At 48.7% G+C, this 23789-nt stretch overlaps 1 protein-coding gene across 1 annotated transcript; it reads right to left on the bottom strand.

The window, feature by feature from the left end:
• Positions 1 to 200: 200 nt before the first annotated feature.
• Positions 201 to 16745, bottom strand: LOC116829196 (C-type lectin domain family 2 member B-like). The gene is made up of 6 exons (XM_032787897.2): positions 16610 to 16745; positions 10623 to 10850; positions 7083 to 7199; positions 3421 to 3602; positions 2618 to 2721; positions 201 to 2408 (listed from the first exon to the last, which is right to left on the bottom strand). Exons 2-6 carry the CDS (start codon positions 10699 to 10701, stop codon positions 2258 to 2260), a joined length of 633 nt encoding a protein of 210 aa, XP_032643788.1. The 5' UTR covers positions 10702 to 10850; positions 16610 to 16745; the 3' UTR covers positions 201 to 2257.
• Between the last annotated feature and the right edge of the window lie 7044 nt (positions 16746 to 23789).

Consider the following 23789-nt stretch of genomic DNA (forward strand, 5'->3'; position numbering starts at 1 on the left):
CTGACTGGCATCTCTCTGCTTGTGGCCCACTCCATGGGCGAGGGTGACCACAGCTCCTCAGGAACTACACACGGTACAGGTTGATTAAGGTGAGTCACTAAACTCCAGAGAGGTACTACCCTGTGACAGCATGTGCTCCGTAGTCACACTCTACATCCTATTGTAATAATCTTTATAAAAATACACCTTGTAAGGCATCATTTGAAAACTAATAACTTGCTGGTCAATAATATAATGGTGAAAAGGCTGTAGCAACATTATATGTAAAGTTATAAATTCCCCCAAATGATGGCACATGTTCAAATGTATGGGGCCTCAATTAGGCAGCATTGGTCAAGCAGGTTTGAAACAAAGGACTGTTTTCCCCTCAGTTTTCATATAAGTTGTAAGACAGCCAGAGGAAGAAGACAGGAGATAAGGAAAATCTGCATTTCAGGAAACACAGGTGAGAAGAAACAGCACAGAACTTTTCACCACCAGCCATGTTGCCTTCTTTACCGTGAATAAACTTTGCTTTGAGGGGTGAGCTTCAGGAAACTGCAGCTTGAATAGGGATTGAACTATAAAAGTGAGGGGCAAAAACAACCCACATTCCCTCTTCCTCTTCGCTTGAGTACAAAAGAAAAAGCCATTAGACTTTGGGAGCAGATGCTGGCCTGAAAGTTTGATCAGCCATGTTACTGAGAACCTGTGGTGAGAGATGTCATATTGAGCAAAGTCTAGTTTGTTAAGTTTAGAAAGTGTTTTATCTTTCTTGTTCGCTCTACCACTCCTGACTTTTATGAGCTGAGAAAGGGCAGTGTGGTAGCTTGTAATGGCTGGAACATGCTGTGCACTGTGCTCAGAGCAGAAGCAAGGTGCAGGTGCTGGCTTTTAGGCTGGCTGGCTGGCTGGCTGGGGATACCCAATGTATAGAAGGGAGCTGTGCAGCTTTAAGTGGCCCAATCAGGGACCGCAATGGGGTCTCTGCCCAGAGATGGGGAGGCTGGAGTCCTGACCTAATGGAGGTAGCTAGAGATGCAGTTATCCCGAAACTGTGACAGGCTCCCTGAGAGAAAGGTCACAGGCCCCAGCGTTAGGGTAACTGACAACTATGACTGGAGAAAATCCTGGAGGCAGAGTAAGAAACAAGTGTGATGCTGTGTATGGCAGGGGGACATCCTACATCCCCAAGTTCATCCTTATAAAATGATGGTGTGGTACCCAATGCAAAGTTTATCATGGTGGGTGTCTTTGGAAGGCTCATAATGCACTGAGCATGGTTATGGTGATACAGTAAGGGTACAGGTTCTAATTTCATGTATACAGGTATGAGGCTGAAAATGTGTCTTCATGGCTTAAAACAAGCCCATGCAAAAACTCTAAGAGCAGAGAGGCAGTTCACAGCTGGTCAGGGCATGTATGGGACAAACCCATCCCAGCCTCACAGGAACAAAGGACACTGGCTCAGGCAGCAACAAAAGAATCTGTTAGACCCTTGGGTGAGTCACCCACCTTCCTTTGGGCAGTCTAGGACTGCGATGAGGTAATGCTCACCTGACTCTCAAGGGGGCGCAAAGCCATGAGGGAAGAAAAAACACGATAAAAAGAAGAGAGACATTTTGCCATGCTCACTCTCTTCCACTTACACCTACAGGCACCACTGCTGATCAAAGTAACCAGCCAGCCTGTGGTGAGATGCATCTAAGTTTTAAGGACATTGAAAGGGTTAAGAGCAGCTTAGAAGGTGTTTTTCTTTTATTTCATTTGACCAAATCTGACATGTTATGCTTTGATTTCTAATCACTTAAAATCTATCTTTGTAGTTAATAAATCTGTTTGACCTGAAGCAGTGCGTTTGGTTTGAAGTGTGTCGGGGCTCCCCTTAGGATAACAAACCTGGTACATATCAATTTCTTTAAGTTGACAAACTTATATAAGTTTGTAGCATCCATCGGGCATAACTCGACACTGCAAGCCGGAGGTTCCTAGGGTTGTGTCTAGGAACAGAGATATTGGCTTGTGTCATTCACTTGCAAGTAGTCTGATACAGCTTACATGTCAGAGGCTGTGCGTGAACAGCGCAGGAGTGAGGGTTCTTACAGCAGAGCAGGGTAAGGCTGGTTCCCTGAGTCAAGGATTGCAGTGGCCTAGCAGATCACCGGTCCAGACAACACCAGAGGGGAACATCACAACAAGTAAATAGGCTGTATCACATAGGGTCATGAGGGGGACCAGAACCAGGCTTTGCCATGTCTGATCTCCGCTCCCCTTGAGTTCATGAGTCCCCTCCCACTACATGCTCCTCTTCCTTCGTACGGGTACCCGATTTACTGCAGATCCATTTTCTTGATGTGCTGCAGCTGGAGCTGATGACTGTGAGTTCTTCATCCAGGTACGCACAATCTGCTCCTCCTTGTATTTGAAACCTGTAACCCAGAAACAACTGGAGCTAGAGTCAGTGCATGCCAGGTACAGACCAGGGGAGACACCCCAGGTCAGGGAGGGGAGTTATGCACTTACAGCCCCTTTGGATCCTCCTTTCCTGCACCAGGTCCCACTCTCAGCAGGAGGGGAAGTTAAAACAGCTAGTGGGACATTTCCATCACCTCTGACCCAACACAAAGGAAAAACTCACCAATGGTCAAACTTGGTCCCATTGGCCCATTTCCAGACCTGGTCTGTGTCCTTCCAGAGGCCGATCCAGTGGTCCAGTTTGCCTTTGTATGGCAGCAGGGAATCCTTACAAATGCAATAAATGCATCAGCTGCGTTAGACCTGCACTCTGTGCTGCTCCAACACCCCACAGAGCCCTGGGCAGCAGGGGATTTCTACAGACCTCTTCCATTGTTATTGGGGGAAGGGATCAGATAACTATTAACCCTTCACCCTCCCCTGTCCTCTTTTTTGGGGCTGTGGCACCTACTGGGTGAAGCAGGAATAGAGCTGCAAGGTCACTGTCCCCCCAGCAGCCCCTTCTCAGAGCACAGCAGGGCCATGAGGGAGAGGGAGCTGCAAGGAGAAGGCAGACTGACCCCTGCCACCAGGGCAGGGCACTTGAGGGAAGCAGACACAGAGCAGACCTCACCTTTAGCAGGATTCTCCTGCCCCACGCATGAGGAAACACTGGGGCTGGGCTGAGGAAGCAGTTTTTCACCCCCTCCAGGCCCCAGGTAGCCCTTTTGCCTGGAGCTGACTGAGTCAGCCCAGCCCTGCACAGGGGCAGTCTCCCACCTGCGCTCTGGCAGATTCAGGGTTGGGGAAGTTGGAGCCCTAAGTCCAGCCAGGATTCAGTTGCTAGAACTGCAGTGACACTGGCCACCCAGCCTGGGAGGCACCTGGGCTCCCCTTGGCCCTACAGGGGCTGAGCCCAGCCTGACTCCAGCCCTGTCAGTGGTGCTGATGATTGCTGGACTTGGCACAAAGCATCTGTGCTCTCACCAGTTCCTGCAGACTCTCAATCACAGCCAGGGAGGCAGCGTGTGAAGAGCAGAAGCTCTGGCTGTAGGTCCAGTTCCCTTCGGACTTTGAAAAATAGTAGTATATCCCTTGGTTCCTGAACCAGCCGTCTGGGCACCAGCAGGCAACAGCGGGGCAAGGAGGCGGCTGCTTAGATTTTTCCACTAAAAAAGAGAACACCAGGGTGAGAGAGCGTCCTTCTCTTGTCTCTCCGTGGAGAACAAGCAGGAACAGCAACACAGGAACTGCCAGACTGGATCAGACTAGTGGGATAGAGGCTGATCTCTAGAGCTGCCAGCACCAGCTGCTTCAGAGGGAGGGCAATGCACCTCCTGGTGGGCAGTGGTGGGATAGCCAGCCCCAGTGAACCTTCCCCCAAATGCTGTCAGAGGCTAGCTAGGCCCCAAAGCAGGAAGACTTATATTCCTATTCATACCCTGATTCAGAGAGAAAAGAGCCTGCCAGGAGGGGTCAGAAGGACACTTCTGTCTGTCAGTGGCTGGGGCTCCTGGCCTGAAGCAGGAGGGTTTGTGCCCCTTCTACACTGAACCCTCTCTGGTATGACTCTGCATGGTCTCATTACCCACATCAGGGGCCAGTTCTTTGATGAATCCAGCTGAGCTCTGGGCCTCAGTAACATGATGTGGCAGCAAGTTACCCTGGGCACAAGGCTGCTAGTTATGTATTTAATACAACAGGAGTCAGAGAAAGAAGTTTAAGAGTGGTGCAGTAAATCAGTCTATTCCATGGAATAGCCACACCAAGCCCTGTTCATCTCTACCTGGACCTCTCCTCTGCCCCGAGTCCCATTTCCCCTGCACCCAGAACACCCCCAACGAGCCCCTGTGCATCCAGCTCCCCGCCCCCACACACACACACACACAGATCCCCATCCCCACACCCACACTGACCCACAAAGAACCCTCTCACCCCCACCTGGATCCTCTACATTAGGTCCCTCCACACTTGAATCTTGTCAGGCTGAGTCTTCTGTCCCCACCTGGTGCACCTGACACAGAGGGGCTCTGCCAGCCTCCAGGGTGTTTCTCGGGCAGGCCAGTCGGCCTGTTGCACTGTGTCAGGGTCGGGCGTAGCCTCACCATTCAGTCCCTGCAGTCGGCCTGTTGCACTGTGTCAGGGTCGGGTGTAGCCTCACCATTCAGTCCCTGTCCTGGGGGGTAGGGGACTGCAGGGATCTCCCACCTCCATGCGGCCAGGCTGGAGCCTCCACAATTATTGACAAATAAAATTTGCAGTGTTTTAAAATACTGTGCGCAGAATTTTTAATTTGTTGGCGCAGAATCCCCTCAGGAGTACACGCAGCAAGGAGACAGTCACACAAAACCACTTTTAAGCCCCTCCCTGAAATTTAACCCCCTTGCTGTGAAGAAAGTTACCTACAAGTAATCACTAGAAAATGTTTAAAGTTCCTGAGTTGGGGAAAGGGCATTGACTCAGAACTGTGCAGCTACAGAAGATGTGAGCACATCTATGGAGCTGGGCAGCTCAGTCTAGAAAGCAGCACAGAGTGAATACTGAGCGAGTCATTTCAGTTACTGATTTTGTGGGAGCAGGTACAATAGACAGAGGCATAAGCAGAGAGTCTGCCAGACCTGCTGGGCTCTGCCAATGCTGCCTTGAAGACAAGCGTCCCTCAGATCCATTCAGTTCTGACAGCCGCTCTGAGAGGGTTTCCGTCCTCACCCATCTCGTGTATCAAAGCATCAGATCCCCTGGAATCTGCAGCATGATCCCAGAGCTCACTACACTGGAGTGGAGCATGGGAGCAGTGAGCGCCCCTTCTAATAACCCCGGCAAGCAGCACTTGAATCCTCCTGCACCCCACCGATCCCCTGCAGCAACATGTGGGGCTGCACATTACAGAAAGGCTCACGCTGAAGGGAACTATCCTGTAATTGCACACACTGTCTCTGGGGAGCCTTCCCTTTGGAGATTGCTGACCTATGGGGTTAAATTCTCAAGTGCAGGGATCGTGGCTTCCCCTCACAGCAATACAGCTCATCCCAGAGATGCTGCAGCCCGTCAGTCCGGCTATGGGACAGCCGGGGGGAGGGAGGCAGGATGGGCAGGCCAGTAACTTCAGATCACCGAGCTGACGACAAGTTACCCTGCTCAGTGAAGATCAGACAGGGGATCCGTGTCTGTCCATCAATGCAAACGCGGGTGAAGGGAGAGTCCCTGGGTACAAAATGGAGCAACAGAGAGGGCTGGAGGCCAGAAAAGAGTGATTGTCTCATGTTCGGAGCCATGGATGACAGGGACTCAGGAAATCCAGAAACAATTCCCAGCCGTGCCAGACTCCCTGCCCAACCCAGGGCGAATCACTTCGGCCCGGATCCACAAAGGGACTTCAGTGTTTGACATCCAGCCTTGCAACGCTGAACTTTTACTAGCCTAGGAAATCATTGGAACAACAATGGGACCCACAGGGCCTGAGCTGGGTGCCCGGGCTCCAAACGCAATGAACAAGGAGGGAGCGGCGCCTAAGAACAGGATCCACAAGAGCTAGGGTGCTAGACAGGGGCTGCCCAAGCCAGCCAATAGGGGACAGTGACAAGGCCTGTGCCCTTTCAGAGCTCAGCACCTCAGCCCTGGCTGCACTGAAGGGCCCAGCCCTGCTAACAACCTGCAGTGGGGACCCCCTACCCTGGAGTCAGGTACCTACATCACTTCATGCGATAGTGAGTACAGCAGGTGTCTACATCCCCTGAAAATGGCTGGGGACAGAGGGTGGGGGAGAGATGACGACATCCCTGATCACCTTTAACTGGCAGGGCTCTCGCCCCCGATGTGAGACCCTGCTTCAGTCCCCCCTCTCCCTGAGGAGCAGGGATTGGAGAACAAGAAGTTCCCACCTCTCAGGCAGGCGCCCTAAGCACTAGATTATGGAGGGATTCTAACTCTTTGGCATAATTAATATTTAATTATTCAATCAAAGTGGAACAGCTTCAACAGGAAATATTGAGACACCCCACCCCCCCATCAGACTGTCCCACATCTCAGTGGCTGGGCTCTCACTTGGGAGGTGGGAGACCCCTGCTCAGATCCTGTCTCCCCTCAGACAGAGGGGGGACTGGAACTGGGGTCTCACATCTCAGGTGAGAGCTCTACCTTTGGGGCAGGGTTAAGGTGGGAGGGTCTTGCCCCCCATCTATTTCACAGAGGCTGGCAGCCTACGCGCGCCTGCCAGATCCTGCCCCATAGGTACAACAGGCCTTGGGTGCTGAGAGCCAAGCAGCAGCACACGCCCAGAGGCAGAAAATGAAGCACTGAGGTGTTGTCCCCAGGTGAGCTCAGGCGCCCCCAGGGCTCAGTGGCAGCTGGGCAGGGGGTTAGCAGGTGTCTGAAACTGGGACTTTGGCACCTTAATACTCTTTGTGGAACCAGCCCTGGCTCCCCCATCAGTGAGTGGGGACAAGGACACATCCCTCCCTCACAGGGGCTGTAAGGAGAAATCCATCAATGTTATGATGATCTCAGTGATGAACACCTTAAAAGAACCTAGAGAGAATCCTGTCTGACCTGACTGCTAAAGCCATGAGGAGAACACACAGAGCTGTGAGCCACTAAGGATAAAAACCCCACACACCCAGAGACTGAACCATCAGGGGTTGGGAACTTACCTCCCAAAGCTGCTGCTAAAGCAATGATGATCACCACCAAGACTACAACTATGGCAATGAACACACCTCGACTTTCAGATACAGCAGCTTTCTTGAAGGTGCTGTTAGCTGGGTTATCTGGAAGATAAAAACCCGTTAATGCTCCTGGTGCTACAGAAAACAGAATTATTTGCCATCAGGCTGTGATTGGACACACACCAGATATTTATTTTGATTTCTTAAATGGGTCTGTCCCTGTTCTGGACACAAATATTAACTCGAACTCCCATCCAGACTGCGAAGGAGATCATACCCCAAATCACCACTATGTGGTTAATTAGCCCAATTAATCCCCAGAAAGGACCCTGCAGAATTCAGAGGGATTCGGAGGAGGGTGGAAGATAATCAAGGGCCTGGAGAAACTATGACACGAGATTGACGAGCCTGGGATTGTTCGCCATGGAGAGGAGGAGAATGAGAGGGACCAGGATGAACCATCTATGCAATACGGATGGGACAGAACGTAGTTGGAAGCTTTTGTTGGTAAAGGTGTGAGCAGTCCCTGCACACCCCTATGTGGCCCAGTGTGGCACTGGGGGTGCATCTCTCAATTTCCCTTGATGGGCAGCAGTACATTTGCTTTAACAGCCCAGGGCAAAGAGACGCCAACACTAATTAAGAAAATAGCATCTCCTTTTTAATAAGGCTTCAGGACAGAATCAACTACAACAAACAGTTCATATGGTCCTCACCTCACAACCCTTCGTCAGAGATGCCAAAGTTAATTTGTGAAACCAAGTCTCATTAGGTTGGTCTCCTAGAGCCTGAGAGAAACAACCACTGCTGCAGCCTGCCTGGCTCCTATTCCCCTCTCCTTCTCTATACAGCCCAGACTTATGCGGGAGCAGGGCTGCCTTGCTTACACCCCAGGCTGTCCCAGCTATAACCTCCTGCCTGTCCCTTAAGGGGTAGTTCACTCCTTCCCAGTGATCTCTTTTCATAACACAAGAACAAGGGGACATTCAGTGACATGAAAAAGGTGGGAAAGGAACTATTTTTCCAGCCAACACATCATTAGACTGTGGAGCATGCAAGAGTGTAATCAGGGAGGCCAAAGCACAATTGGAGTTGCAGCTGGCAAGGGATGTGAAGACTAACCAGAAGGGTTTCTACAAGTATGTTAGCAACAAGAAGCTCAGGGAAAGTGTGGGACCCTTAGTGAATGGGGAAGGCAACACAGTGACAGACAATGTGGAAAAAGCTGAAGTACTCAATGCTTTTTTTGCCTCAGTCTTCACAGACAAGGTCAGCTCCCAGACTCCTGCACCGGGCAACACAGTATGGGGAGGAAGTGAGCAGCCCCCAGTGGTGAAGGAACAGGTTAAGGACAATTTAGAAAAGCTGGACATGTGCAAGTCCATGGGTCCAGATCTAATGCATCCAAGGGTGCTGAGGGAATTGGCTGATGTGATTTCAAAGATAATGGCCAATGGTTCTGCAAACCTGTGGCGATCGGGGAGGTCCCGGATGATTGGAAAAAGGCAAGTATGGAGCCCATCTTTTAAAAAGGGAAGAAAGAGAACCCGGGGAACTACAGAACGGTCAGCCTCACTTTAGTCCCTGGCAAAATCATGGAGCAGGTCCTCAAGGAATCCATTTTGAAGCACTTGGAGGAGAGGAAAGTGATCAAGAACAGTCAACATGGATTCACCAAGGGCAAGTCATGCCTGACCAATCTGATTGCCTTCTCTTATGAAATAAGTGGCTTTGTGAATATGGGGAAAGTGGTGGATGTGATATATCTTGACTTCAGCAAAGCTTTTGGTACAGTTTCCCCACTATATTTTTGCCAGCAAGTTAAAGATGTATGGATTGGATGAATGGACTATAAAGTGGATAGAAAGCTGGCTAGATTGTCAGGCTCAACAGGTAGTGATCAATGGCTCCATGTCTAGTTGGTAGCTGGTATCAAGCAGAGTGCCCCAGGGGTCAGTCCCGGGGCTATTTTTGTTCCAACATATTTATTAATGATGTGGATGATGGGATGAATTGCACCCTCAGCAAGTTTGCAGATGACACTAAGCTGGGGAAAGAGGTAGATATGCTGGAGAGCAGGGATAGGGTCCAGAGTGACCTACACAAATTGGATGATTGGGCCAAAAGAAATCTGATGAGGTTCAACAAGGACAAGTGCAGAGTCCTGCACTTAGGACAGAAGAATCCCATGCACTGCTACAGGCTGGGGACTGAATGGCGAAGCAGCAGTTCTGCAGAAAAGGACCTGGGGATTACAGTGGATGAGAAGCTGGATATGAGTCAGCAGTGCGCCCCTGTTGCCAAGAAGGCCACGGGCATATTGGGCTGTATTAACAGCAGCACTGCCAGCAGATCGAGGGAAGAAATTATTCCCCTCTATTTGGCACTGGTGAAGCCACACCTGGCATATTGAGTCCAGTTTTGGTCCCCCTCACTACAGAAAGGATGTTGACAAATTGGAGAGACTCCAGCGGAGGGCAACAAAAATGATTAGAGGGCTGGGGCACATGGTTTATGACAAGAGGCTGAGGGAACTAGGCTTAGTCAGTCTGCAGAAGAGAAGAGTGAGGTGGGATTTGATAGCAACCTTCAACTACCTGAAGGGGGGTTCCAAAGTCGATGGAGCTCAGCTGTTCAGTGGTGGCAGACGACAAAACAAGGAGCAATGGTTTCAAGTTGCAGTGAGGCTGTCAAGGTTGGATATTAGGAAACACTATTTCACTAAGTGGGTGGTGAAGCCCTGGAATGGGTTCCCTAGGGAGGTGCTGGAATCTCCTTCCTTAAAGGTTTAAGGCCCGGCTTGACAGAGCCCTGGCTGGGATGATTTAGTTGGTGTCGGTTCTGCTTTGAGCAGGGGATTGGACCAGATGACGTTCTCAGGTCTCTTCCAATTCTAATAATCTATTATTCTAACTCACCGCCACAGGAAATTGAGAACAAGAATTTAGGAAAGTTAAAAAAGAGATTAGCCGTTTACATGGATAAAAATAATAGCCAGAGAATTGTCATAATTAACAACCAAAGGTTGGCAGGAATTTTGGAAGAAAGCCTCTGTAGCAGGGAGAGCAAATCCAGAAAACGCCTGTGGGTGTTCAGTCTTTGCAAAGCCTCTTCTCTAGTGCCCAGAGCCACATCTGAGGGCACAATAAGTGCACTGGCAAAACACAAATGAATGTGCAGTGGCCACAGGCAGCTACACCTGTTCCTTGCCATGCACAGAGGCAGGGCTCTGCATGTGTTAGGAGTGTGACACCTCAGCCTGCCTGCTGCTCATACACGGGAGAGGGGACCTGACTTTTTCAAATGAACAGAAGAAAAGAGCAGTGACACGAGCGACCCAGGGAGATGTGAGCCAAAGAGGATAGAAGATGTGCAGTTCTAAAGAGCAGCGGCAAGTAACAAGCAGAATGCACTGAAGGAATCCAGCCCCTGCTGCACTGGGGTGGGATGCGGGGGCAGTTACACCCACCACTGAAAGTCAGCATCTCTCTTCAGCCTGTTGCTAGGCAGGGAAACTCCAGTTACCTGGTTCTCCTCTGCTCTTCAAGTCTCTGGAGCCATTAAGAGGCTGCTCAGAGGGATCTGCTTCCTCTCTCTCCCTCATCTCTCCTCTCAGTGAGGCAGTGGCGGGTGCTGGACTCTCATCAACTTGGACTCCTCTCACCAGCAGCAAGAACCAGCTTTACACAGCTGTGGCAGAGTCAGCTACACAATCCTCCATGGCTTCAGCTCCTCTCCCGGCTGATCTAGAACCTGAAATCACATAGTCAGTATAGCACAAGGGTCAGTGGGTTTCTTTTCCTAGGTCATCAAGCCCCTCACTGAATATTTCCCATTTCCTCTCATCCCTCCCCCCCGAATTCAGCAGAGGAGGGACGCAGTGATGCTGGGTGGGGTGCAGACAGGGATGTGCACACTCCAGACATAAAAGGCAAGTGCGCATAACACGGAACCGTGTGTAGTGCCTCCTCCTACACTGGCAACTCCAGGGAAGTGGAGTTTGGGAGGAGCACAAACACAGGACTCTATAGGACTCAGCCTCCCCTACCCCCAGATTACATAAAAAAATCAGTGGTTTAAAATTTGGTGGTTTTATTTAAATACTTTTGAAATAAACCAACTTAAAATTAAACTTTTAATTATGACAACCTATGTCAAGGCCTAAACTTACTATAATCCATTAAAATAATTCACATTCAATTAAAAGGAATAATATTCCAACAGAACATGTTTGCTGATGAAGTCTTGAAGAAAGTCAAGCCACTGAACTAAGCATCGGTGACAGTTTGTTAAAGCAGCTTTGGACAGCAGTGCCTCTTGTGCAGGTACAGCGAGACCATTCTCTTCATTTCAGTTTATTCAAAGTTAAGAAAGTGATTAGGAGCTGAAAAAGCAGGAAAGCTTGTTTTGCTCGTCCAATCTATGAATGAAAACTAGGTATAAGAAGGTTCTCAACCTGCGGCCCAATCAGCACACAGCTGCAGCCCATGTGACATCCGCAGCACCGTACACATAGCACTGTATGCAGCCCACAATGGTACGCGCATTGAGAACCACTGCTCTAAAGTCTTAACAAATGCGGAGTGGTAGCCACAAAGGACTCAGGCATTGCATCATAGCTCCTAGCTTTCAGGTGGCAAGAAAATCCAAGAAACACCATTGTGATCCACAAGGCTGATTTAGGCACACATGCGCATATAAAAATGAACAGGGAGCCAGCATGCTAGGTGGAAAAAAACAAGGAGTCCTGTGGCCCCTCAAAGACTAACAAATTTATTTGGGCATAAACTTTCATAGGCTGGAGCCCACTTCATCTGATGAAGTAGGCTCCAGCTGACGAACGCTTACGCTCTAATACATGAATCATAGAATCATAGGACTGAAAGGGACCTCCAGGGGTCATCTAGTCCAGCACCCTGCACTCATGACAGGACCGAACACCATCTAGACCATCCCTGACAGCTGTTTGTCTGACCTGCCCTTAAAAATATCCAATGATGGAGATTCCACAACCTTCCTAGGCAATTTATTCCAGTGCTTAACCACCCTGACAGGAAGTTTTTCCTAATGTCCAACATAAACCTCTCGTGCTGCCGTTTGAGCCCATTGCTTCTTGTCTTATCTGAGGTTAAGGAGAATAATGTTTCTCCTTCCTTGTTGTAACAACCTTTCAGGTACTTGAAAACTGTTATCATGTCACATCTCAGCCTTCTCTTCTCCAAACTAAACAAACCCACTTCTTTCAATCTTCCCTCATAGGACATGTTTTCTAGACCTCACATCATTTTTGTTGCTCTTCACTGGACTTTCTCTAATTTGTCTACATCCTTCTTGAAATGTGGCACCCAGAACTGGACACAATACTCCAGATGAGGCCAAATGAGCGCCAAGTAGAACAGGAAAATTACCTCTTGTGTCTTGCTTACAACACTCCTGCTAATATAGCTGTCATAAACAGATAGCTAAGGGTTAATGTTTCTTTTACCTGTAAAGGGTTAACAAAGGGAACCAAACACCTGACCAGAGGACCAATCAGGAAACCGGATTTTTTCAAAGTTTTAAGGAGGGAATTGGGGTTGTTACTTGTCTTGGGTCTTGTCCTGTTCTGTGCTCTCTCAGCTATGAGGAGTCTATTCCAGTCCTTCAGTCTCCTGTCCCAGTTCTAAGTACAAAGTTAGCAAAAGTATAGTCTTTTAATTGTTTTGGCTGTATTTGCCTCTGTGTATCTGCTAGTGGAGTCTTGGTTATATTGGCTATAAGTACTTTAAATTGTATGTTTTGGGGTAAGGCTGTTGATCCCTTTTCTATGTTTATTCATATTTTCTTTAAGTAATTGGACCCTGTATTTTCAACTTGATGCAGAGACTATGTTATGTGTTTTTCCATTTCGCGGCTGGTGGGCTGCATCTTGGCTGCTTGTTATCTTTATTTCCAGCTCTCTCCGTGGCGGGCCTTCTTCTCTTAGCTCCTACTCTTTTTCTTTATTTCTAGTTCTTGTAGTTTGTTTTCCATGTCTCGCTTGTGGTCTGTGTTTCTGATCTGTGCCCCTGCCTCCAGTCTTGCTAGCTCCTGTTTCAGGTCTTCGTATCATGGTTTTTGTTTCTTGTATGGGGTGCCTCTGGTTATTTTCGAACTGCTGGCTCTCTGTTGTCTCCCCTGGCACAGACTAGCAACCGTGTCTTTATAACTTACTACGCTCCCGAACAGTTAAAAAGCAAAAGAAACCCCTCTGTTGTTTACAATGTGTTCTGGCTGGAGTGCTTTGCTGACCATTAAGGCTGCTTTGTTTAACAAACGACTGCGCTACCTTAATAGCCCCCTATCACAGCTAGCAGGTGAGCAAGGAAAAAAAAAAATTCTCTGGTTGCAGTTTAAAAAAAAATAAAACCCTTCCCTCTGCTTATAAACCAGCTACAAGAGAGCAAATTAATAATCTTACTGGCTTTGGATTCTTATCTTCCCACTTCGCTGCCACTCATATCATAGCTTCCTACTCAGATTTGAACCTTAGCGTTCATAACCTGAGCAGCTACGAACCCCTCTAAGTTTAATTACCATTAGATCTTATCTCGCTGCCACCAGCCAAGAATTTCCAGTGTCTTGGCTCACTCTGGTCTCCAAAACCTTCCCTGGGGGACCCCAAGACTCAGAGGCTCTGAGTCTTACACAAAAGGAAAATAAACCATTCCCCACCCTCTCTCCCCACCCAGAATTCCTCTCGCTAACCTGAGAGTTACTGATGCACCTCTTACATCACAATACCAAGAAGCATGTCTCCTCTCTTCCACAAAGAGACAACCAAAGACAAGGAAACAGAAAAAGTTCTCTTCTCTTCCCCGTAGCTTCTTCCTCCCTGGGACACTAGGAGAGTTAAACACAGAGAGCAGTTCCCCCCTCCCCGTCTCCTTTCCCACCAATTTCCTGGTGGTCAACTAGAAAAAAAATCAACAAGGTCTTAAAAAGCAAAACTTATATAAAGAAAGAAAAACACATAACATAGTTCTGCATCAAGTTGACAAATACAAGGTCAATTACTTTAAAAGAAAAATATGAATAAACAATAGAAAAGGGAATAAAAGCCTTACCCCAAAACAATACAATTTAAAGTAACTTATAGCCAAATACACACAAAGACTCCACTACCAGAAATACACAGATGCAAATACAGGCAAACAATTTAAAAGACTATACTTTTGCTAACTTTGTACTTACAACTGGAAACAGAAGATTAGAAGAACTGGGAAATACACCCTCTCATAGCTGAGAGAAGCACAGAACAACAAAGACCCAAGACCAAGAAACACCCCAAAAATTCCCTCCCTTAAGCTTGAAAAATCCGGTTTCCTGATTGGTCCTCTGGTCAGGTGTTTGGTTCCCTTTGTTAACCCTTTACAGGTAAAAGAAACATTAACCCTTAGCTATCTATGACAACAGCCCAGAATGATGTTTGGTTTTTTTGCAATAGCTGACTCATATTTAGCTTGTGGTCCCCAATGAGCCCTAGATCCCTTTCTGCAATCTACGGGCTAGTGACCACAAAAGCCAAAGAAGGAGATGCCACCAGAACTTCTTCTTCCAGTGGTTGCTCAATGCCAATTAGGTGCATGCATGACTGCCGGAAGGTTTTCCCTAGTGATGACTCGTCAGGCCAGCAGTGGAGCCCCATGGAGTGGTGCCAATATGGTACTCTATATAAGACCCTGCCCACACCTTCAGTTATTTCTTGCCAACTGCTCCGACATTGGGGAAGGGGTGTGTGTATGGAATTGATATGAGCAACATCTCGAAGAACAACAGTTACAAGAAGGTGAAAAACTGTCTTTTCTTCTTTGAGTGGTTGTGTAACCCACGCACTTTTACTCCGATCACAACAAGCAAGGATACAAGCTGAAATCCTGGAGGAAATGCACTGTGAGGAAACTAGCCTCCATTTCATGCGTTCAGCTATAGCCACTTACAATTGCATTGACTTTCTGAATGGTCTCATACGGTCTATATAGACGGCGAGGGCTCTTCTAAAATCACCTTCTGTTCCAGAGAGGTATTGTGAGGCTTTGGGTAGAAGACAGGCAGGAAGACATCCTGCATGATGTGGAATAGAGACACAACCTTGGGTAAGAAGGCCGCGTGGGGCCTAAGCTGGAGCTTGTCCTTGTGAAAGACCGTAATGGGACTCAGGCATCTAAGTCTTTTTGCTGATCCCACCCATGGTGACTAAAACCAATGAGTTAAATTCACTAACTACAAATTATTGCCTTCTTATTTATCTGTATTATTACCTACGATACCTAGTCATCACTAGGATACATAACTTTAAGTCAGGGGTTCTCAACCTTTTTCTTTCAGAGGCCCCTGGAACATGCTATAAAAACCTCCAAGGCCCATCTGTGCCACACCTGTTTTTCTGCATATAAAAGTAGCAAGCAACACAACTGCCTGGGGCCCCACACCACAGGGGCCCCAGGAAACTAAGGCCACGTCTATACGACGCGCCATTTCGGCGCGTTAAAATCGAAAGCTCTGGGTTCAATATATCGCGTCTCGTCTAGACGGGGATATATCGAACCCAGAGCGCGCTTACATCGATTCCGGAACTCCACCAAAACAAACGGAGTTCCGGATTCGACTTTGCGAGCCGCGCACATCGATTCGGCGCGGTGAAGACGGGTGAGTAACTCGATTTTAGATATTCGATTTCAGCTACGCTATTCCCGTAGCTGAAATTGCGTATCTAAAATCGAATTTCACGCGTCGTGTAGATGGGGCCTTAGCTTCCCAGGCTTGGGCTTCAGCCCCAAGTGGCGAGGCTCGGGGCCTCAGGGTTCACCCCCATGCATGGAGCTTTGGCATTCTGCCCTGGGCCCCAGCAAATTTAATGCCAGCCCTGCCTGGCAGCTCCCTGAAACCTGCTTGTGGCCCCCAGACCCCGGTTGAGAACCACGGTTTTAGATCATCAGATTTAAATGCAAAACTCGTTTTGCGAACCCTTTTTTCTTACATCCCATAAGATTCCCAGGCACCCAGCTTCCCAGCAGAACCTGGCGGAAAAGGGCCCTGGAGGCTCCGTTAGGCAGCACCGACCAGGCTGTTAAAAGTCCGGATGGCAGCGCAGTGGGGGCCAGGGGCTGGAGCAGGCTCCCGACCTGCAGAGGCCTGGCGTGGGGTCAGACGGGACTGTGTGGGGCTGGGGAAGGGACCCGAGCCCTTCGTGCAGGGGCGCTGGGCTCCCCGCGGCTGTTCCCCTCCCGCATCCGGGGCCGCTGGGAGCCCCGGCTCCCCACCCAGAGCTCGTTTCCGCTCCTGGCGCCGTGCTGGGGTGGGGAATGGCCGCCAGCCGCCGCCGCCTCCCGTCCCCAGCCAGGCCCTGCTGCTCCGCAACTGGGGAACAGGCACCTGCGCTCCAGCCCCAGCCGGCGGCTTCCAGCGCCAGGGAGCCGCCAACAGCCAGAGCCGGAGGGTCCGCGGGGGGTCCGCGTCCCTGGACTCGGCTCGGGGACACGCGCTACCCTCACCTGAGACCCGAGGCCGGGCAGAGCCGGAGCCGGAGCCGGAGCTGGACCCTGGCGCGGCGCAAACACCCAGGGGCGCAGCCCCGAGACAGGGACCCGGCCCAGCCCGCAGCCTATGGGCGCTTGCAGCGGGGAGCCCGTGGCTAGCGCGGACAGACGTCACTGTCATGTGCTACCGGGAAGACTCTGACACGCGGGGGGGGAGGCATGTGCAGAACCCCCCTTTCTCCGCTCCAGCTCCTCAGTGCGCCCTGCGGGAAGATGACACGGAGGAAAACACAATGCCAACTGTACGCAGAAAACACTGGGGTGTAAATTAGCTGTTGTGGCTCAAGAAAAATCTTGGGGGGTTACCCAGCAGATGTTTTTCGAGAACTTGCCGCAATGTGCAGCACCATTTTAAAAAGCTAATGCACAGAGGGTGGCTATGAACTAGGGAAGTGGGTATTCACCCAGGAAAGCTCATGCTCCAAAAGTCTGTTAGGCCCCATCTACACGACGCGTGAAATTCGATTTTAGATACGCAATTTCAGCTACAGGAATAGCGTAGCTGAAATCGAATATCTAAAATCGAGTTACTCACCCGTCTTCACCGCGCCGAATCGATGTGCGCGGCTCGCAATGTCGAATCCGGAACTCCGTTTGTTTTGGTGGAGTTCCGGATTCGATGTAAGCGCGCTCTGGGTTCGATATATCCCCGTCTAGACGAGACGCGATATATCGAACCCAGAGCTTTCGATTTTAACGCGCCGAACTGGCGCGTCGTATAGACGTGGCCTTAGTCTATAAGGTGCCACAGGCTTCTCTGCTGCTTTTACAGATCCGGCCTAACACGCTACCCCTCTGATGCTATGAACTAGGGGTCACCCAATGAAATGAACAGGCAGGTTTAAAACAAAAGGAATATTTCACCACAAGGCACAGTCCACCTGTGGAATTCTTTGCCAGAGGATGTTGTGAAGACCAAGATTATAACAGTTCAAAAAAGAACTAGATAAGTTCATGGAGGACAGGTCCATCAGTGGCTATTAGCCTGGATGGGCAGGGATGGAGTCCATAGCCTCTGTTTGCCTGAAGCTGGGAATGAGCAACGGGATGGATCACTTGATGATTCCCTGCTGTTCATTCCCTCTGGGGCACCTGGCTCGGGCCACTGTCGGCAGACAGGATACTGGGCTAAATGGACCTTTGGTCTAACCCAGTATGGCCGCTCTTATGGAGTCCAAGACGACCACAGGCGTCTTCAAAGCTACTATTGTTTTTACATGGGAGACAGCCAGACCCTCTGATGGTGAAGAGATTGTTTCCTTTGTGTTTATTTTCATATTTACTGTGTTATGAATATTGTTGATGCTGTTGTGTGTATGGCACATTTAAAGGACTTGGAACTTGGTCCTGCCCTGAGCGCAGGTGACTGGACTTGATGACCTCAAAGTTCCTTCCAGTAATTCTATTATTCTATGAACTTTCTAGAAGGGACAGGATCTGAGGAACTTTTACGACACAGAACCTTTTATAAGGGCTGCGTGCCCATCAGCAGTTGCTGTCCATTAGTGAGGAAGCCAGTAACACTCTATTTGTGCCAGCTTCAGGAGGTTTCCTTCACCACAAAGCATCATCATCACCGATCCAAGTCAGTCATCTTATGCCTGGGACTGACTGACTTGTCATGTGAGATTCAGTGAACTTACCATCTGTTCCTGTGCTTCTGATCTCTTGTCCCTGGCAATCGCTGGAGGCAGTGGTAGGTCCAGGATCCACCTAGTCCAGTTCCAGATGACTGCTTGTGTGTCCGTCATCATCCCGTGGGTCCATTGGGACCTTGATTTGCTGGGGACCTGCAAATACAAACTTTTGGTTATTGCCAAGGGCTGTTTGGGGACCAGGCTTCAGGCTCACTGTTGGGGTGAACCACTGAATTATTTACTGTTCTTATTTTCCTTTGCATTCCCTAGTATTGTTAAATTCCCTAAATAAGCCCAGTTTGTTTTAGAAGATATTTCCTTGTTAAGTCTTCTGTTTACCTACTTACTTGGTGAGCTGAGGGAGGTTATTGCCCAGACAATTGATGCTGGTAGCCAGTCAAAGAAACTGGCCCTGTTACAAAACATCTGGGTAACAGTGGGGACCAAAAGTTCCTTTTCAGAAAAGCCTTTCCCCATTACGACAATGACACTCAGAGCATGAACCCCTCCATCTGCCCCCAACTTCAAAAAGACCCTGACATGTCTGCCCATCAGCCCCAAAACTCTGAACACCTTACTCCAAGCAGAGCTTTTACCCCATAAAAGGAAGACATGCCAGAGACTCCATGAAGACCACTAGGAGCTTAGCTATTGATTGTACATGAAAGGTGCCTAGACACCACCGCCAAGAGTGTTAATATAGAACAGTAAAGTGAGACAGGCAGTTCTCCTTCTAGGGGGTGGAACTGAGACAAAGGAAAACACTCTTATTTACATAGTGTAGGCCATAGGGCTAGGTAGTGGCGACTGGTGCTCCAGGGAGGCATGGGCAGTGGTGCGGGAAAAGAGGAGGGGTCAGCGGGGGCCACTATGGGGGGGGGGGAGGACAGAAAGTGGGAGCCGTCACCACCTAAGTCACACACCCACCGCGTCGCCCCTGGGGCTAGCTGGCCTATAATTCACTGCTTTCCATTATAGTCATAGTATGCCAGGGGCCCTCTGGTGTCTGTGCTTGTCAGTGGGACAGCTTGCCCTGCTCTAACGATCCCCAAAGTCTGTGTGGGCGGGGGGGGCTTTTTGCTCCCTGGCAGGTTCAATCATGCTGGATTGTCTGTGGGGAAGGGGCCAAACCAAATACAGAAAATCCTGGTCCTCCCAGGTTGAAGGTAGGCATTGGGCTAACAACCACTGTCACCATAAAAAAACAACAATAATACTACGAAACAGCACATGGGAAGAATTGAACTGCTTACTGTGTGTGATGCCTTCAGGAGTCAAATGACCTGTAGACTGTCATGGTGACAGCAGAAAGGAAGCCACCGGTAAAGACTGAAAGTGCTCCACACCAAGACAAAAACAACCTTCTTTTTGGGAATGTATGACAATGTACAAAAGAGGGGAGGGGGTGAACTAGCGTGAGGTCACAGCAGAGAGAGATGCTACCGTAGACACACATCCTGGGTGTCACGAGAGCAGGGTAGATTTGGTTATATTCTAGACTATTGTAAGGCTTTTGATACAGTCTGCAGATGACCTTCTCATTAACAAATCAGAGAAATACAACTGGGATTGGAGCTACATAAGGTAGTGCAAAAATTGGTTGAAATCATCTCCCAGGAGTAGTACAGGGAACACAGTCATGCCTGGAAGGACATATGATGGGGTCTCCGCAGGGAATCAGTTCTGGGTCAAGTTCTGTTCAAATATCTTCATCATGATTTAGACCCAAAAGGATAGAGAGTACACTTATAAAGTTGTGGATGAGACCCAGTCGGGGAGGGGTTGCAATTGGCCTTTTAAGGAAGGACAGGGGCAATTAACATTCAAATGATCTGGACAAACCTGAGAAACGGTACTGAGTAAATAGGAGTGAAATTCAATAAGACAAATGCAAAGTACTCCACTTAAGGAAGGAACAATCAGTTGCACACATACAAAAATGGGAACTGATGGCAGCCTAAAAGGAGAACTGTGGGAAAGGAATCTGGGGTCATTGTGAACCACAAGCCTAAGATATGATCAGTGTAACACTGTTCATAAAAAAAAGCAACACATCTGAGATCTAATTACCCAGGAGTGTTTAAGCAAGACACAGCATAACTTCCTGCATCTACTCCACATTGATTAAGCCTCAACTGGAGTATGTGTCCAGTTCTGGGTGCCACATTTCAGGAAGAATATGGACAAATTGGAGAAAGTCCAGAGAAGAGCAACAAAAATTATTAAAGGTCTAGAAAACATGGCCTATGAGGGAAGATTGAAAGGGGTGGGTTTGTTTAGTCTGGAGAAGTGAAGACTGAGAGGGGACATAACAGTTTTCAAGTAACTGAAAGGTTGTTAAAAGGAGGAAGGAGAAACATTATTCTCCTTAATCTGATAGGATAAGAAGCAATGGGCTTAAACTGCAGCAAGGGAGGTTTAGGCTGGACATTAGGAAAAATGTCCTAACTGTTAGAGTGGTTAAGCACTGGAATAAACATGCCTAGGGAGGTTGTGGAATCTCCATAATTGGATATTTTTAAGGGCAGGTTAAATAAACAGCTGTTAGGGATGGTCTAGATTGTGCTTGGTCCTGCCATGAGTACAGGGGATTGGACCAGATGACCTCTCAAGTGCCCTTCCAGTTCTATGATTCTATGAAATATCATGACCTTTAATATTCCCTCATCATCAATATGGATAGGGGATTGTGTTCTCACCAACATAGTAACATTCACGTACCTGAGCAGCACCATCAGTCTGGATGATGGAACAAGCCAGGACATCGGAACAAAATCAGTAAAGCCAGGAACACCTTTAGGAGCTTAAATACAGCCTGGAAATCAAAATACAAAGCCAAAAACTCAAGATTTATCAGACCTATGTACTTTCAACACTACTTTATAGTGCAGAATGCTAGGGAATGAGAAAGTATGACATGGTCGAGCTGTCTTCATTCCATACAACCTGCCTCAGAAAAATCCTCTAACTTTTGGTCCAGAACAATTTCAAACCAAGATCTATTCACACAGTGCAGCCAAGAGGATATGAGCACCATCATTGCCAGGAGGCGATGGATTGGCCATGTGCGTCAGACAGAAACTGATTCCAACACCAGAGTAGCAATAGGATGGACACCTGAAGGCAAGCGAAAATGAGGCTGCCTGAAAACAATATGGCAAAGAGCTGTGGAAGACGAGCTGAAAAACCTGGGGCACAGCTGGGGAATCACTGAAAGACTTGCCAGAAACAGATAGGAGTGGAGAGGCTTCATTGCCGCTGTAAATGCCAGAGGTATCGTGGGAACATGATGATGAACGCAAGGACCTTACAGGCCCGTATCCTTCAGCGCGTTAGCGTAAGGCTTGAGACGTATGAACAGATAAACAGCCCAATGGAAAACTCCAAGCACTGGGGAGCTGAAAATAGAGTGTTTAAAGGGAAATTGCTGATCACAGGAACGTGACTCAGCTACAATAAGGGCATGGTAAGGAACTGACATATATAATAACTTGAAATTGCTGATATACTAACCTATAGGAGAAGGATACTCCAATATTAGTAAGGTGAGGATATACAAATAAGGAAAATGGAGGAAAAAACCCTACTAAATATGCATCAAACATAGAGGCGTCAGCATATCATATTATAAAAGCTGCATCCAGGACCGGTGCTAGTGTTTTTAGCACCCTAGGCGCACAGCCATTTTGCTGCCCCGTAGCTCTGGTGGAGCTGCCGCAGCCGTGCCTGCAGGAGGTCCACCGGAGCTGCGGGAGCAGCAGACCCTCCGCAGGCATGACTGCGGCAGGTCCACCGGAGCCACCTGCTGCCCCCCGCCGGCCAAATGCCGCCCCCCCAATAATCCTGGCGCCTTAGGCAATTGCCTAGGCCACCTAAATGGAAGCAGCGGCCCTGGCTGCATCCCACTAGCTAGGGGGAAGGAGCTGCAGTACTTGGGAGGTGCTAGAATGGTGACCACTTATGATGAGGGGGAAAGTGATGGTGCTGAGGAAGATGACGGCTAACGTTTCAGGTTGTTCTACGAGGGATGGTGTGAGTATATGGGATCTCTGTAGTGCTTCTACCTACCATACTGAGTTGGGATGTTTGTGACTGTGCTAAATGTATTAATGACTCTTTGTAAGCATAGAAGAGTTTCTATAGTGTGAGCGTTGCAACTGTGCACATCGTGGTTCCCAACTGTACAATAATTTGAAGCATGCTGGGCCTGATCTTGGGACAAGAACCTGTCAACATTCAAAGTGATGACTGGGGATTCTTAAGTAATCAAATATATGTATAATCTATAGACTGGGCTACAGTGGAGGACACTCAGATATCGTGGGCGATGGGCAGCAATCCAAAACCCTAAAACAGAACCATGACTGATGCTAATCACACCACTGGAGCACTGGACAGCACTCAGATACCATGGGGATGGTGTCGTATAAACCTGAATAACCACATACGAAATCAGAGCTTCATGCTACAAATAGCTTTAGGTAACAAAAATCACCACCACCACCTTCCGAAGCAGTATAAAACTGTGCATCAAAAACTCCAGATAGCCAGAAGTTACCAAAGAATAGGTTCTGTAAGAGGTCCTTACCTGGCCTGGCATCCAGTGGGTCAGTTCCTCAGTTTGCCTCTGGCCATGCCTCAGTTTCCTCTCAGCAGTTGGATAGAAACTTCAGTGTAGCTCTCCACAGTCACCATGCCAACAAGTGTCCTCCCTCCTCCAGGGTAAGAGAAAATCCAAACAAAACAACACAAACCCTTCCTCACCCATAGTCCCCTTCCCAGCGTCTCTCCTTAGTTGCAGCATTCACATAAATCCACAATTCCCACTCCAAGGTCTGCAGACCACCTTCTTCCCAAGATGCAGGGGAGCGAAGGGGGCAAGGAGATGGTGCGGGACTTGTGTCTTTACTTGGGTGGGAGCAGGGGAACTGGGCCCACTGCATTCTTCTTCTCCTCCTATCAAATGCAGAGTCCTTTACTGGAGTGTCTGGATGGTTTGGGGGTTAACACTCCATTGAGATGCATGGAGCAGCTCCTCCCATTTCAGGCTCTCTGCAGACTCAGGAAGATGTTTCTGTGTTGCTTATAGTCAAGAATTTCAGTCGTTTCTTCCCAAGGACTCAACACTTTTCAAACAAACAAACAACAAACCAGTCTGAGGTAATTACATGACTCCAGGTAGGAGCCAGGGCCCTGTTCAGGATCAATAATGTCTATGCCTTAATCTGGCTCTGATCAATTCCACTCACTCCTGGTCTCAGTACTTGGACAGATTCACAGTTATAACCATGACAGGTCTACAACTTTTTCCTTGCCAGGGCTCTTTACCCTCAAGACCTGCCATCTAACTTGGACCCCACTCTCAATTAAGGAGGTATGAATGTAGCTGTTTGACACCCATTCACAACCCTCCTAGGCTGAGAACACTTGAACCGTACAACCAGTTGTAGCTTCACACTGTGCTCTCAGCTACTCATGGAAAGAGGAGCCCACAGCCA

The sequence above is a fragment of the Chelonoidis abingdonii genome, chromosome 12 (assembly GCF_003597395.2).
Source record: "Chelonoidis abingdonii isolate Lonesome George chromosome 12, CheloAbing_2.0, whole genome shotgun sequence".
NCBI lineage: Eukaryota > Metazoa > Chordata > Testudines > Testudinidae > Chelonoidis > Chelonoidis abingdonii.

Coding starts and splice junctions, on each gene's coding strand:
- LOC116829196 (XM_032787897.2), bottom strand. CDS start 10,701: ATGAGGGAGAGAGAGGAAGCAGATCCCTCTGAGCAGCCTCTTAATGGC. Junction 7,200..10,622: donor GAAGAGCAGAGGAGAACCAG/GTAACTGGAGTT, acceptor TTTATCTTCCAG/ATAACCCAGCTAACAGCACC. Junction 2,722..3,420: donor TTGAGAGTCTGCAGGAACTG/GTGAGAGCACAG, acceptor TGCATTTGTAAG/GATTCCCTGCTGCCATACAA.